We start from the raw sequence: 13,952 nt of genomic DNA on the forward strand, positions 1-13,952 counted from the left end.
TTAAGAGCAGCACTTTGACACATGAGCTACAGTTTGAAATGAGAAAGGCTAGTGCTTTTGGGCTGTCAGCCAGGCGATAGAGCTGAATGGCCGCTAATCACAGAGTCGGCAGTTCCAGACCAAGATGCTGAGCCCCAAATTGCTCCTGATGGTCAGGCCAGCACCTTTATGGGAGCTCGCTGTCGTTGGTGTGTGTGTAAATGTCTGAATGAGAGGCACTTTGAAGAAAAGCATTATATAAACACAGTAACTTAACATTTTACAATTTGCTTTCATTCTGCGTTATTAAAACACACAGTAGAAAGTGGTAGGATTATTTTGTCGTTGATCAGCTTATATTAAACTATTACCTAAGCAGTAGCAATAATACAATAAACTGGTGCTATAGAGCTGAGGGCTAATGGTCCGATTTTATATTATTTTACAGTTTTATCATCTGTCCCACATTGTCTAAGGGTAGGGGAAACCTAGAGTGTGCTGTTAACTTTCATGAATGGCAGGCACTACCATTAAAGTATCACTCGTGACATGTTCATTTTTACCCATGAAACTCTCATGGCAATGCGCACATGGAAAACTATTTGGGACATGCTGCGAATAATAACATCTGGTACAAGAGGCAAAGGGTTGTGTGGAAAGTCAAAAATCTGACCACTAAAAGTAGCAAAACTAGAAATATAGCAGTGACGGTGTGCGACTTGTGCCTGTCATTGTGACCTTCACCTATAACCACCAAAATCTCTTCAATCCCAGTGGCCACAAGCTCTCGCATTAGCGCATGGGATAAATATCCTATATGTGGGAGGGGCCATTGATCTTGACCTTTGACCATCAAAAATCCTTCCAATTCCTCGAATCACAATGGACATTTGTGCCAAATTTGAAGACCTTTCCTCTCAGCGTTCCAGAGTTACCACTTTAACAAGAATGGGCAAAAACATAAGCTCAGTTACCAAAAATACTTTAAAACAAACCAGCAGCACCCTAAAGATCTGGCCACCTGGCTACAAAGGAGGCACACGATACTCCAATATTTTTTACTGTATTGATACAGTGAGTAAACATTTATGTCCAGACCGATCCATGATGCTGTGGAAAATGACCACCTGGATGTGGTGCGAGTCCTGCTGTCCTACGGAGCTGATCCCACCCTGGCGACATATTCTGGCCGTGGCCTTCTCAAGATGACCCACAGTGATGGCATGGAGCGCTTCCTAACTGGTAAGATCCCAGCTGGCTTTTCATTACTGTCACAGATGCCGTTTATGCTGAGGCCCCCCTTGCATCCTCAATCCTGCAACCCTGGGGACAGGGGGGGGAGGACGGGGGTTGGAGTAGAACGATCCTCCCTCGTGCCACATCCTCCTGGTGAACCTCTTTGCCGTTAGATGAAAAGAAGCAGCAGCTTGTGGTAGTCCGCAGTGCTCCCCTAATCATTAGAGGGGTGAAGCAACAAGCAGAATGAATTGGTGAATTGGCAATGTACGGTTAAAGGGGAAAAAAAAGTATATTAATTTTCAGTTATCCAAACATTTCGATTATGATGCCCCCCTCACTTAAGAACTGCAGTAACACAGTATGCATGCTCAGCTTTCGTAGATTAAACTGGTTTTGAGTTTTTGCCTCACAACTATTGCATGCTTGCACATTTAACTGTTTTTCAGCGAGTAAGCAATAGAAAGTTTCTTCCCCAGCACAGACAAACTGCAATGCAAAAGCAGTTTTGACAAGAAATTAGAAAAAATCCCAAATGTCAAATCAAAAGGCTGTGAGATGAAGGCAGCAGGTAGAGCAGAGAGGGAATATTGGGAGTAAACTGCTGAAGCAGCCAGCCAGCAGCAGCCCGGCTCCCAAACGCTCCGATCTTGGCTCATTCACTGTTTGCTGTTCTTTCGATGCCGTGACCTCTGAGCAACCTGTTGGTTTGAGTCCCTCTTTGTAAATCCTTCCCCTCCGCCTCCCAACCGCCGCTAGACGTGTCAGTCTCTGTCATCCCATTTACCCTCCGGCACCCTCCCCCCTCCCTCGACCACCTGTTAGACAGGGAGTTTCAGCCCGCAGGAGAGCGTGCTGTTGCCTCTGAGCTCCTCTATCTGGTTACTTAGCAACGCCAACTGTGTTTGCTCAGCGTACGTGAGGAAATGGGCTTCGCTTTGGCTGGAGACTCTGCTTTTGTATGTGTGCGTGTGAGTGCTTCAGTGCGTCTTTTCACAAGGCTGCCGCGCGGCAGTCGGAGGTGGTTTGTATTTTGGAGGTGTGTATTTTGAGAGGGTTCATCTAAATGTTTGCAGGTAACTTGAGACATTACAAATGAATGTGCGTGCGTTCTGCACTCCGGTGGAGGTCATGAAAGTGTGTACATGCAGTCACGTCCCGCGAAGCTGGCGGTTTAAAATTACATCTAACTTGTTAAAACAGTAGGGGTTTGGGTTTAAAATGAAAAGACATTCATAGAAAAGATAGGAGGCAGAACTGAACAGGTGCACGTTCACGGTCGTCAGAAGGGTGAACAGGTTTAAAGAGGGCTGGAGATTTATATGTAGACAGCTGGAAAGATGGTGCTGAATTTTGAAAAGAGCGTGGACAGATAGATCGATGCCTACTAGACTGACGGTGCTACAGGGAGAGGGAGATGGAACACCAGAGAAAACGAGCAAGAGCGAGCGATTGCTGCCCTCCCTCCACCTGGTCCCACTCATCTGGAGGCCGTTAATCCCTCCAAACACACGCCAGACGCCCCACGCCTCAGCACTGGCACAAAGCCCGGCTCTGACTCGCTGAATGTGTGTTTGCGTGTGTGCATGCTGAACACACACTTCGCTCTCGCTGTGTGTGCTTATCCAGCACCCTTTCCTTGTTTGTTTCCAGCTCGCCATGTGTGTGCGGCGCGCACGCATACCCCGGCGACTGTGTGTGGCTCTTGTTTGATTCCTGGCAGCCGTCCGTAGCACTGGTCTGAACAGAGCCAGCTCTAACCCAGCGGAGACAGTCACTCTCCTCCCCCGTGGTACAGCCGCTGGCCCCTGACCATTAGCCCCCCCTCCATCCCCCCTCGTCCTCCCCCCTCCCCCTCCAACACATTTGCTCTGTTTCTCTTTTCTCTCCTGACATGGCTCCTCCTCCGATTTTACTGTGCTCTTTATCCATTTTCGGCTGTAGTCTCCAAGGGCAATTGTGTTTGCCTCGTTGGCTGTCCCCTGGGCTCCGGCTCTTGAATAACACGCATCGCTCTTCTCCTCTCTCCATAGATTATTTTGCTGACCTTCAGGGCCGCTCAGATGACGACCCAGGGCTTTATTGGGAATTCTATGGCAGCGCTGTGTGTGGTGAGTACAGAGCAGCACCGTGTGTTTAGATCGGGCTGGGTCTCTTTTGAACATCCTCAGTGGCTTTGTAGTGAAATGTGAGTTTATTTTAGATATTTGTTTGATGTGAAAAATGATGTTTTGGTTTTTTTTCCACATCAGAATCTGGGGAAGAAGGCGGCATATATGACATCCTGGCCGACCCGCCAGGCCCTGATGATGACGATGATGATGACAAAAGAGAGGTGTTTGAGTTTGAGTTCTCGGACCGGCCCCTGCTGCCTTGCTACAACATCCAGGTGTCCCTCTCCCAGGGGTGAGCGTTCACCACAACACACACACACACACACACATACACTCTAATTATCTGTCTTCCTATCTGGCTTGTCTGATTCCTCAATATTCCACCCTGTAGGCCGAGGAACTGGCTGCTCCTGTCTGATGTGCTCCGTCGGCTGCGGATGTCTGCACGTGGCTTCCGACAAGCCTTCCCCCACATGGAGGTGGTGACGGTAGCCGAGGCGGAGTTTTACCGACAAGCCTCTTTGTCGCAGCTCTTCTCCTGCCCAGAGGAGCTTGAGGGCTTCCATCCGGACAGCAAGGAGCTACTGGATCTGGTGGAAGATAGTGCTGAGCTGGCCGCCCTACTGGGATCCTCCCTGGAGTGTCTGGACGACCGCTGGGACCACTCGAGGGACAAACTGAAAGACAAAATCAAGGCTGCTGGGCAAGTGGGGCTGATCCTGAGCCCAGGTCCTAAACACTGACCTTGCTCCATAGCGACTGCAGTTTTGCTTTAGAATCAAGCAGGTGTGATGATGCCTTAGCCTGACCCTTAGTTCCCGCGCTTCGACCTCGCTCTGGACCAGCACTGTACAGATGAACTGACCTGCTGGCTCACAGGGCTGCTGAAATCTTTCCCTGTGTTCACCGAGGATCAACAAGTTTGAGACTCAACAGACTTAATAATGGTCTTATTTTTATAAATTAATATATGTACAAATAAGTAAATATAAATAAATATATGTGTATGTGTATATATATGTATGTATATGTACATATACATATATATATGTATATGTATATAAAATAGTTTTTTTTCTTTCTCTGACGTGGCTCACGACTCGTCTGTAAGATTGTGTCTGACAACAGAGTAGTCGTGTCAGCAACTGGACGGAGTGTGTGAGTGCAGCACATCGTGCATGTGTGTAGCCGTACTGAGACTGTGCTATTGAATGTGGTCTTTGAGTTTATAGGAAGCACATGATGTACTGTTTTGTTTTGTTTTTTCCTCCTCGGACTTCAGTGCTCATTTAAGCTGGAGGGGCTGTTTTGTTGTATCTTTTTTGTAACGTTCAAATCGTGCTTCCTGTTTAGTCTGTAATTTAACATGCAAAACTGCAGAGTTGATTGTATAATAAAGTTTTAAGGTAATATTGATATTCACCCTTTGGCAAAGAGCTTGTATATAACAGTGAGGCTACAGCAGTAAAGCAGTTTTTGGTGTGTTCATTTTTGTTTTAACTTTGTAATTAAAATATCTCATAATTTGTATTTATATTTTACAAAAGAAGTTGCTTTAAAATAAATATACAATCTGCAAGATGACGTATGTGTTCTGTGCATTATTGTGTTAATTAAAGTTTGTCACATTGGAGCTTCTGGCCACGTTATTGTATGTGCCCCTGGCATACGCATTGGCTCAATCCTATATTGCCATCTCTTGGAATGTTTTTGTACTGTGGCTGTCAGGCCTTTAATACTCGGAGCCCCGATAGAACAACTGCCAGCCGACATGTGTTCCCTCTGCAGAGAAGCTGAAGGCTTATAGCGCCCTCCAGTGGCTAAAACTACACGTCAACTGTGGGCCTCATGGCGCTCCAGGGGATAATCACACGTTTCAAAAATGAATTTGTCATATAATTCTGAGAGATTAAATCGTATTGTCAATGAAAAGAATGAATATTACCATGTTAAAATGGTACAAAATTTAACAAAGTATAATTTAACAATTTGAAACTTCCAGTGGACAACAGACAAAACTATAGAGATCGATCCTGCGCTGAGCAGTCAAGCGTAAATCTCTATATGTAATGTGTAAATTTTAAGGAGGGAGAAGACTGGGTGGCATTTTAAGGATTTTAATGTGGTAATGATGGTTATTATTCCGCATAAATCACATTCTACACACTTTAAAGTATTTGGTAAGATCAATTTTTTGTGTACTTCAGTACAAGTAGTGGGAATCTTTCAGTAAAGACAATTCAATTCTATGGGATTAAAATTAGTTTTTCACCACCAGGCAACGAACATTACTTTCTATAAATTTTAAAAGGCTACTTGTATTTTTTTTTAGAATAATCCTGTAGAATGACAGGTGCATCTCTTCAATTGTCAAACTGAAAACAGAAAACACATCAAATTATTTATACGCTTGCGGACACATACGTCACCGGTCTGACGTCAGGTCAGCTGATTTCTGCAGGCGCTCGGAGAAGGGAAGATGTCGCTTACTTACTGGTCAAGGATGGAGGCTGTGTTTTCCGCGGCGCTTGTCCTCTGCGTCCTCGTCCCATCGGGTAAGAAATATCCAACTGACGACGCTCTAGTTTAAAATCTTGAAAAGGCCTCCTTCCGTATTTGAACATAAAATGACAGGTTCTTTATTCTTCCGTATTAGCAGATGACTGCTAGCTAACCTAGCTAGAACATCTTTAGCATAGGTGCTTTGATTACTACTAATGTATTTTTAGGTTAATAATCGTAATGTCATATGAGAACTGTTATTTTATTGCTCCTGTTGATGTTTTATTACACACTGGGAGTATATCATCAGTGTTGACCAAGCCATTAACCATTGCGTTAATCATTCCGTTTATCTGTACAGTTAGCGCGTTAGCTAACTGTAGCCAGCAGGGAAGATATATGTATATTTTTGACCCTGTAAAACAGATGAAAACGCTCATCGAGTTACGAAGAAGTAGTGGAAGGTTGGTGTTTATTTTCTTTGTCGTCGCGTTTTACTAATTCATAGAAGCGCTGTGTGTCATGTGACTTCCGCAGACTAGTTCCCCTTTAACAGTCACGAGTTTATGGCTCCATCACGATGCCTCTGAATGGTTAATATTCCTCAGACCCATGACGGCTTTGCAGCTTGGTGCTCCTGACGGTGTTCGTGCTACAACATCATTATTTATGATAAACTAGCTGAGCAGCCGGAGCTGAGAAGGCAGGAGTGTTTTTATAATGTGAATTGCGTGTCCCAGTGTTATTGATGAAGCTGAATTAGTTAATTAGTGTATCACAGATAGTCTAAACTTTCTCTTTACTGTTACAATATTATACTTCGTCATATCCACATTAATTATGAGTATTATTTGAAAAATATCGTGGATATTTTGTGAAAGAATCAATAGTCATCCTTTCACCACTGTCACAATATTGTTATCAAATCGAATGTGGTGAAAATATCCAGGTATGATGTTTAATTTTGTACATATTGCAGAGCTCTACTACATGTAGAAGTAGTTGCCTCTTACTCCTTCTAGTTTAAGGACACTGAATCAGTGGATCGGGCCATGTTACTACAAATGTCACCTCTATCAAATTATCGTGTGTATAGATTAAGTTTTTGAGTGAATACAATTACACTGATGAAACAGAACAAGTAATATAAATGGGCAGGGCGTCAGTGATCAACAAGGTCATTTTTAATTGTATTTGGCGTCATTTCGACATCATTTCTCCTGAACTAAAGCTACACTGTCTCATTGCATTTTTGCAAAGTATCTTTTGTTTGACGGTCAGTTCCATCTGTGCTGCAGGTGTCTGTGGAGACAGCCTAACGGTGCTGCAGGCTCCAGACTTTGTGTCCTTTCAAAAAGGGGAGTGGCCCGTTTCTGGAGAGTGGATCCCTGACCTGGTTGCTTTAACCATGGGCTTCTCTGTTCAAGAGGTGCTCCTCTATTAAAAGAATGATGCTCCACATGTTTGATTATTATCGATGCCTTCAGTACTTACGGATGGGTGTATTTTCTTTTTTCTCATCCAGGATCTGTCTTGGCCCGGCCTCCAGGCTGGTCCGATTTTCCAGCGTCCCCGAGCTAACGTGCTGGTAGTGGTGAGAGGAGCTGATAGCCTAGCCTTCCCTCACAGTATGGCCTCCTACCCCTTAGAGAATGTGAGTCAGAAAGGACTATGTTATTGCTATCATCTTTCTGAAGGGGTTTTGTATCCCATTGGTGCACTAAACGTGTCCCTGTGTGCTACTACTACTTTAAAAGTCTGTCATTTAATGGATATTTCCTTGTTCCCTCCAGCCGGTTCCTTTCACCCTGGATAGTGTTGCAGAGACCGTGCATTCTCTGTTTGCTGAGGACACACCTGTAGTGCTGCAGCTGGCACCGAGTGAAGAGGTAACAAATCTTCATATTAATATTCTGTGACATGTCTCGGGCTGCTCATGTGCTCAGTGTGTTGTTCTTTTCTCAGAGGCTGTACATGCTGGGCAAAGCTAATGCTGTGTTTGAGGACTTACCCGTTACGCTACAGCAGATTCGAGCCCGACTCTCCCAGGATGGCTCTGTGCTGGCTTCCCTACCCCTCAGCTCCCTCAGCAGGAACGCAGAGGTCACTTTCTGTTTGAACCATTACACCCAAAACCCCAAATGATGCATTTGTCACTTTTTCTCTTCAAATTAGAGACAAGAAGTGCAACATAACACGTACATGTACTTTAAAAACAAAAATTGACAGCTTGTGGAGGATTGTAAAGTTTTGTTTTTTTCCTGTCCGACCTTTTTACTGTTCCAGGCTGATTTGCTCTTCCTGTCTGAGGTCCAAGTCCTGCACGATATTACAGCTCTGGTGAGTTTTCCCGGTTATGCTGCAAGTTTATTATTATGTCTTTGTGCTGCCGAGTGACTCAGATGTCTATTGTTGTCTTCCATCTCTGTAGCTGCAGAGACACAAACATTTGGCCAAGGACCACTCCCCAGACCTCTACTCCTTAGAGTTGTCTGGCCTCGAGGAGCTGAGCCGCCTCTACGGACAAGACTCGCCACAGTACCGCGATGCTACCGCCATTCTAGCCTCTGCCCTGCAGAAGGTAAGGGGATCTCACAAAGGACCAGGCCCTCTAAACTAGAGGTGGACCTGAGACATTTTTGTAACTGTATCGTGTTAATGTTTTCAGTTCGCCTCTTTCAGTCCTCAAATTTGTACTTAACCTTTAAAGAAACAGCAGAGCGGCAAGTTTTCAGCTGTGCATCCTCAAAAGATTTTAGTCCAATCTAGCATTTTAAAACCTTTACCACTGAGAGTTTTTCATGTGCTGCTGACCCCATTTTCATTTGCGACCTTAATTGGATGGACAAAGCAGGAGACTCGGCAAATGCAGACATTCGTATGTGCCTCCTTACCGGCTCTCCCTGATTGGTCGCTCATGTAAACAACATCAGCCTGTCTGTCAGATTATTGGAAGTGTGCGAAAAAAATGATTGCTTTTTTTTTTAAACCTTTTTTTTTGTTGTTTTTTTGCACAAGTTAAAAAATGCATTGTGGGGATTCCCCCCAGCAGGTGCTGCACACACGGCTGCAAAGACGGCAGCAATTGCCTAAGTTAAATGGAGCCAAGAGTATCCGGTCTCTGTATTTATCAAGAGCTTAACCTTTCACTCATTTTCTCCTCTGTATTTGTGTGTGTGTGTGTGTGTGTGTGTGTGTGTTTCTTCCACCATTGTAGTTTGGTGAGGATGTGTATGGTCTCTATGGCAACAGTTCAGTTGTGGAGGTTGTGACGGTGAAGAACTTTGAAGCTCCTTTGACCAGGAAATCACGCTCAATTCTGGAGTCCAGACAGATTGTAAGTCCATTAAACTTAATTTTTGTAAACCCTTCAGAAGCAGGTCCGGATTTGGTCTGGGTGTTAGAAACTTAGCTCGTATTTTATGTGGAAATCTGGGCAGAAGCACATGAGTACAAACATTCCAACCTGGTTTCAGCGGTCACATTTCAAAATCAGTTGCTGACATTCACACATACGGAAGAGGGAGCGATCGAGTGCAGATGCTAGAACTCTTTTTCCACACGCTGTTACAGTCATTTTCTCTCCATAATATCACTGACCAACGGGAGTGACATGATATTAAAAACAGACAAAAATACAAATAATGTCCTGCCTTGCTGTTTTTGTGGAAATTTACTTGGAAAAAGTCATATTGCCATTAATGGTAACACTATCGCAGTATGGTATGACAAATTATATTTCGAGTAAGAAAAAATGCTCACAAACTTTTCATAAGTTTGAAATGTGTGTATGCGCACTACCAAATATTAAAAGATTACATTGAACAAAAATAAAGCCGTTTGAACAGAATTATGAATAAAAAGTTTGGGTTTTTTGGGATTATACAATCATTCTAACCGACACTGTGATTGTGTTCATTCAACTCACTAAAAGTAGCATTATATCAAATTATCTCAGATCTTCACTAGGACATTAGATATTGCTTCTTATTAATATACTTTGTAAGTGATTGCGGAGGTCAGTTGCCAGGAAAGAAAAGGGGCAGAGCTAAAATAGAAATAACTCGGACGCGACTGATATGCTGCGAAGTAACTGAGAGAACATAAAACCGATTACTGCAGGGAGTATAAATACAAGTGTGACACAGCTTGATCTCATACGACGCACGCCTGTAATGTTGCAGTGGTGCCGTTATCTGATGCTGCATTATAAATCATCCTTGTGCATAAATCCACTTCAGGGGTGGGGGGGGGGGGGGGTTTATGAAGTAAATCTGGAACCAAGGAACACTTTGATCATTCATTCAAGCACATGTATTTTATCACGTTCACACCCCCCCCCCTCCCAATACTGTTGGATGTGCTGGCTGCATGCATAGTGAGAGAGGAGAGGTCAAAAGTTTAGAGGTCAGGTTTTGGGAACAGGGAAAAGCACTCTTCCATAAAGCAATTTGATGATGGGGAGTACCTGTTTGTGTTGACGGCTCTCTGACTGCATGTGTTTTTCAGAGTAACCCAGGCAGCCCTTACAACCTGGCCTACAAGTACAACTTCCACTACGCTGTGGTTTTCAACATTGTTCTGTGGCTGATGATCGTTTTGGCCCTTGCCGTCATCGCCATCAGTTACAACCTGTGGAACATGGACCCAGGATATGACAGCATCATCTACAGGATGACCAATCAGAAGATCAGGATGGACTAAACCCCGTCAGTCAACACTCCCTCTGCCCCCTTAGATCCTCCCGGTGTTCCATGTTTAGTGAAAATCCTCTGAAGTCTTGACGAGCGGGAAGCCGTGACACAGCTCTTAGTTTACAACCCTGGTTTCGTAATTGACGTCACACTGATCAGTCATAGCTCCTCACAGCTCACGTCATTCCTCATGACTTTAACTTTTCCCCCTGATGATTGCAAATGCATTTTTTTAATGTAAAGAAATATTGTGATGTGATGAAAGATTGGGACTCGTCTGGTTTCTCTGGGAATTTGTTGTGCTTGTCTTTCTGTGTGAAACTGTTTTAAGTTAAATAAGGTGTGTATATATTGAAAATATAAATGCAACTGTACAAGAAACTGCTGTACTCTTATTGTGAAAGGATTAATGTGAGGACATTTTTGTTTGTTGTGTTTGTTCCGGTTGAACCTGCTTTCAAATGGTCAAAATGTTTGTTGGATTATATAACAACTTGATCATAAAGATGTTCGGATTGGATTAGAATAAATGAACTGTAAATCACAATTTAATGCCTGATAATAAATTATTACATGGATGAAAACAACCTGCAGACTTTTTTTTTTTTCCATTTTGAAATAAAATCAATTTAAATGAGAGGAGAAATAACTGGGTTCATACGGTCATGCAAAACCTGGCCAAAGTCATTGAATTTAAATTCTGGACCTGGAAAAGGTTTTGAAATAAATAAATGAAGCCAGGAAATTTGGGAAAAGTCCTGTAAATCTATTTTTTCATAATGCAGTGTAGTTGGGATCAACAGAATGTCTCTTGGTGATTTACTGTCATGCCTTAAAGTTGTTTCAAGGAACAAAGCTTACTTAAGTTAGATATAGACAATTTTACGTTGGTTTCTTTTTTTTTCATGTATAAACAGCAATTTCAGTCGATGTTTGGTCATGGAAATATTCCTCAGGCTTTGGAAAGTCATTTAAATTTAGTGGTAATGGTGTGTATTAAACCCGCTGATGGTCGATTTAGATGTACTTCTGGATTTATGGGATTTTTCTCCACTGTAGCTTCCCAGTCAGATGAACTGGACCTTTGTCTGAAAAGCATAATAAGACAAGGATGATCTTAGTCCCAATGTAGCTCTGTGGATTAACATCATCTGCTTTAAGATGCTTATGCAAAACATGGCTTTGGGTTGTGACTAAATACTTAGACCAGGGCTCTTGGAAAGGAGTCTATGTACTGTAGTCTCTGTTTTTTTTTTTTTTTTTTAAGAGGACATTGATGGTATGGCTGATAAAAGTTCAAATGAAATACTAAATAGTTTTGTTCTAGTCTTAGCTGTCTTTTTTGTTTTTTTTGTTTTTTGAGAAACGTTCCCCATAAGCTTCGGTGTGTGTAACTGTACAAATATTGGTGAAGTTCAAACATGCAAGTGAAGAAAAACACATTAGCCTGGGAGCAGTTTAAAATGTAGCCTGGTATTCCATAGGGGAAGTTTGACAATTTATTAAAGCATATCAGAGCAATGAGTTACAAAGAATTAATATTTCTAAGAATATCGTCTTTAGTGGTTCATTTCAGATCAATGTGCAATAAACCATTCATATTTCGTTGCCATGCTAAAAAGGGGGGGGGGGGGGGCGGGAGATTTAATTTAGAGTTGCGTAGCCTGAGGTCAATACAAGCTTTATCATTGTCTGACGACTCCCATTAAGGTGGCTCATCCAATCATCTTCCCTCTCTCGCGCACGTTCACGATATATTGCGTAACATCTCGGCCAATCCGAAAGCAGACGGGAGCTGAAGCCCCGCCCCCAGTTCCTTCCTCTCTATGTAAGTGAACCAGTGCTTTTGTAAGCACGGTGGGAGCAGCAGTGTAGGAAGGGGGAAGCGAGACATTCCTGCCGAAGAAGAAAGCAAAACAAAAAAACAAGACCTCGGTCGAGGTTAGAGACAAGGAGCAACCATGGTCTGACTGCTGATAAAAGGTAGGATTTTATTATTTTATTTTTGTTTTATTTAACCTTACTTGGCCACGCTAATGCCTCTAAGACCTTAAGTGTTTAGTTTATCATTTAGTAGAAATATGACCCTTTAATTAGATATACAGAGTATCTGTACTTAATAAATTGCGTACTTTTATCTTCCATTTCCCTCTACGTTTGTCTTAAAAGGTATAATCTTTTCTATTTTAGTCACCTTTCACTTGGTTCTTTTTGTGTAAGAATGTGTCAGTTAAAATATGAACCACAGTTTCTTACATTTATAGATATTTCAGAGGTTCAACCATATAATTTCGACTATGATGCTGAGAAGTTAGTACTTTCACTATATATAGATGCTCTTTGCGTACATCTGACGATCTCATTGACCCTTCCACACGCCAGCAAGCATCTATGTGGTGAGGAAGATCCGGGAGTCCATTGCCGAAAGAGAGCAACGGGAAAAGTCCATTACGGCACCATGTAATGCTGCTGGTAAGACCATGAAACCCACACCCTTTTCTCAGCACATGTAGCTTCATAATATAATATTAAGTCATGCAGTTTCCTGAAACAAATCATTTGTGTACAGAAACCTGTCAAACATCATTAATTCAGCTTCAGGAAGTATGTCCATGACATTAGAGGTATTGGAGATAGGTGTTGTGTTTTACAGACAAACATGCCACTAACACTTGGTGTTCTCTTTTCAATTAAGACAAAATGACAGCGGACCAGGAGCTGAGAGGTCACCACCCACCGGCGATCTTAATAAGCTCAGAAAGTGATGAGGATGTGGGTGAAGCAGTAGGCTCCGGGACATCTTCAGCTGTGCAGTGTGGCTCCTCCTGACGTTAAAGAACATGCTGGACATTGAGGTCAATTCATAGGAAAAATATCATCATCAACAGGACAATAGAATACTGTATTGGTTGATATCGTATGTATAAGCATGCCAATATATCCATAAAAAACATGTTTCTTATAAAAAGAGATATTGATAGGTTAAATTGCTCCTTATATTTTTCCATTATTGTCTTCAAAGTCCATGTTGTGCTCTTCATCTCCCACATTCAGGCCTTTTTCACAGCTGAACTTTTGACTCCTCATCACAGAACAATTTGATGCTAAATAATAACATCGTCAGGGCTCTGGTGAGCAGCACCATCACTCTAGTTCAGGCTCTGTAGCGGCATACGTGAATGTAACGTAGACGTTTCTATTCCGGTGTTTTGTAAGTTAAACGTTCTCTGTGTTAAAGGCCAAAATAAATACTGCAGTGTTTGAAGGCCGACTCACCAACCTCCCTCCAGAGGCTGAGCAGGCCTGATGTTTCTGCTGTTATACCAATAAAATACAGAAAAAGACTTGCTTGCGTACTTGTTTAAGTTAATGGTTATGGATGACAATAATAACCATGAAATGAAACCATGTGATGTTTTTCTGGACA

The 13,952-nt window shown here is 42.7% G+C and overlaps 2 protein-coding genes and 1 long non-coding RNA gene across 5 annotated transcripts in view; all 3 read left to right on the forward strand.

Annotated features, from left to right (window-relative positions):
• The window catches only part of bcor (BCL6 corepressor), a 32,839-nt gene extending 27,926 nt beyond the window's left edge, over positions 1 to 4,913 (forward strand). For all 3 annotated transcript variants that reach the window (XM_086220303.1, XM_086220304.1, XM_086220305.1), the window contains 4 exons: positions 1,076 to 1,221; positions 3,249 to 3,326; positions 3,468 to 3,621; positions 3,721 to 4,913. In XM_086220303.1, the coding sequence (XP_086076429.1) occupies positions 1,076 to 1,221; positions 3,249 to 3,326; positions 3,468 to 3,621; positions 3,721 to 4,072 (730 nt within the window). In that variant the 3' untranslated portion in view covers positions 4,073 to 4,913. The remainder of the gene's footprint in view (positions 1 to 1,075; positions 1,222 to 3,248; positions 3,327 to 3,467; positions 3,622 to 3,720) is intronic.
• An 847-nt stretch (positions 4,914 to 5,760) lies between these two features.
• Positions 5,761 to 11,123, forward strand: atp6ap2 (ATPase H+ transporting accessory protein 2). The gene is made up of 9 exons (XM_086221238.1): positions 5,761 to 5,884; positions 7,130 to 7,260; positions 7,357 to 7,485; positions 7,625 to 7,720; positions 7,797 to 7,934; positions 8,118 to 8,171; positions 8,263 to 8,412; positions 9,049 to 9,168; positions 10,341 to 11,123. Exons 1-9 carry the CDS (start codon positions 5,809 to 5,811, stop codon positions 10,533 to 10,535), a joined length of 1,089 nt encoding a protein of 362 aa, XP_086077364.1. The 5' UTR covers positions 5,761 to 5,808; the 3' UTR covers positions 10,536 to 11,123.
• Positions 11,124 to 12,349: 1,226 nt separating this feature from the next.
• On the forward strand, positions 12,350 to 13,869 carry LOC147252143 (uncharacterized). The gene is made up of 3 exons (XR_015118827.1): positions 12,350 to 12,508; positions 12,908 to 12,997; positions 13,221 to 13,869. It is a non-coding gene; the product is annotated as an uncharacterized LOC147252143 (long non-coding RNA).
• Positions 13,870 to 13,952: the final 83 nt, after the last annotated feature.

This window comes from Aulostomus chinensis, chromosome 12 (assembly GCF_037954235.1).
Source record: "Aulostomus chinensis isolate RoL2024-O1b breed Wild chromosome 12, RoL_Achi_v1.0, whole genome shotgun sequence".
NCBI lineage: Eukaryota > Metazoa > Chordata > Actinopteri > Syngnathiformes > Aulostomidae > Aulostomus > Aulostomus chinensis.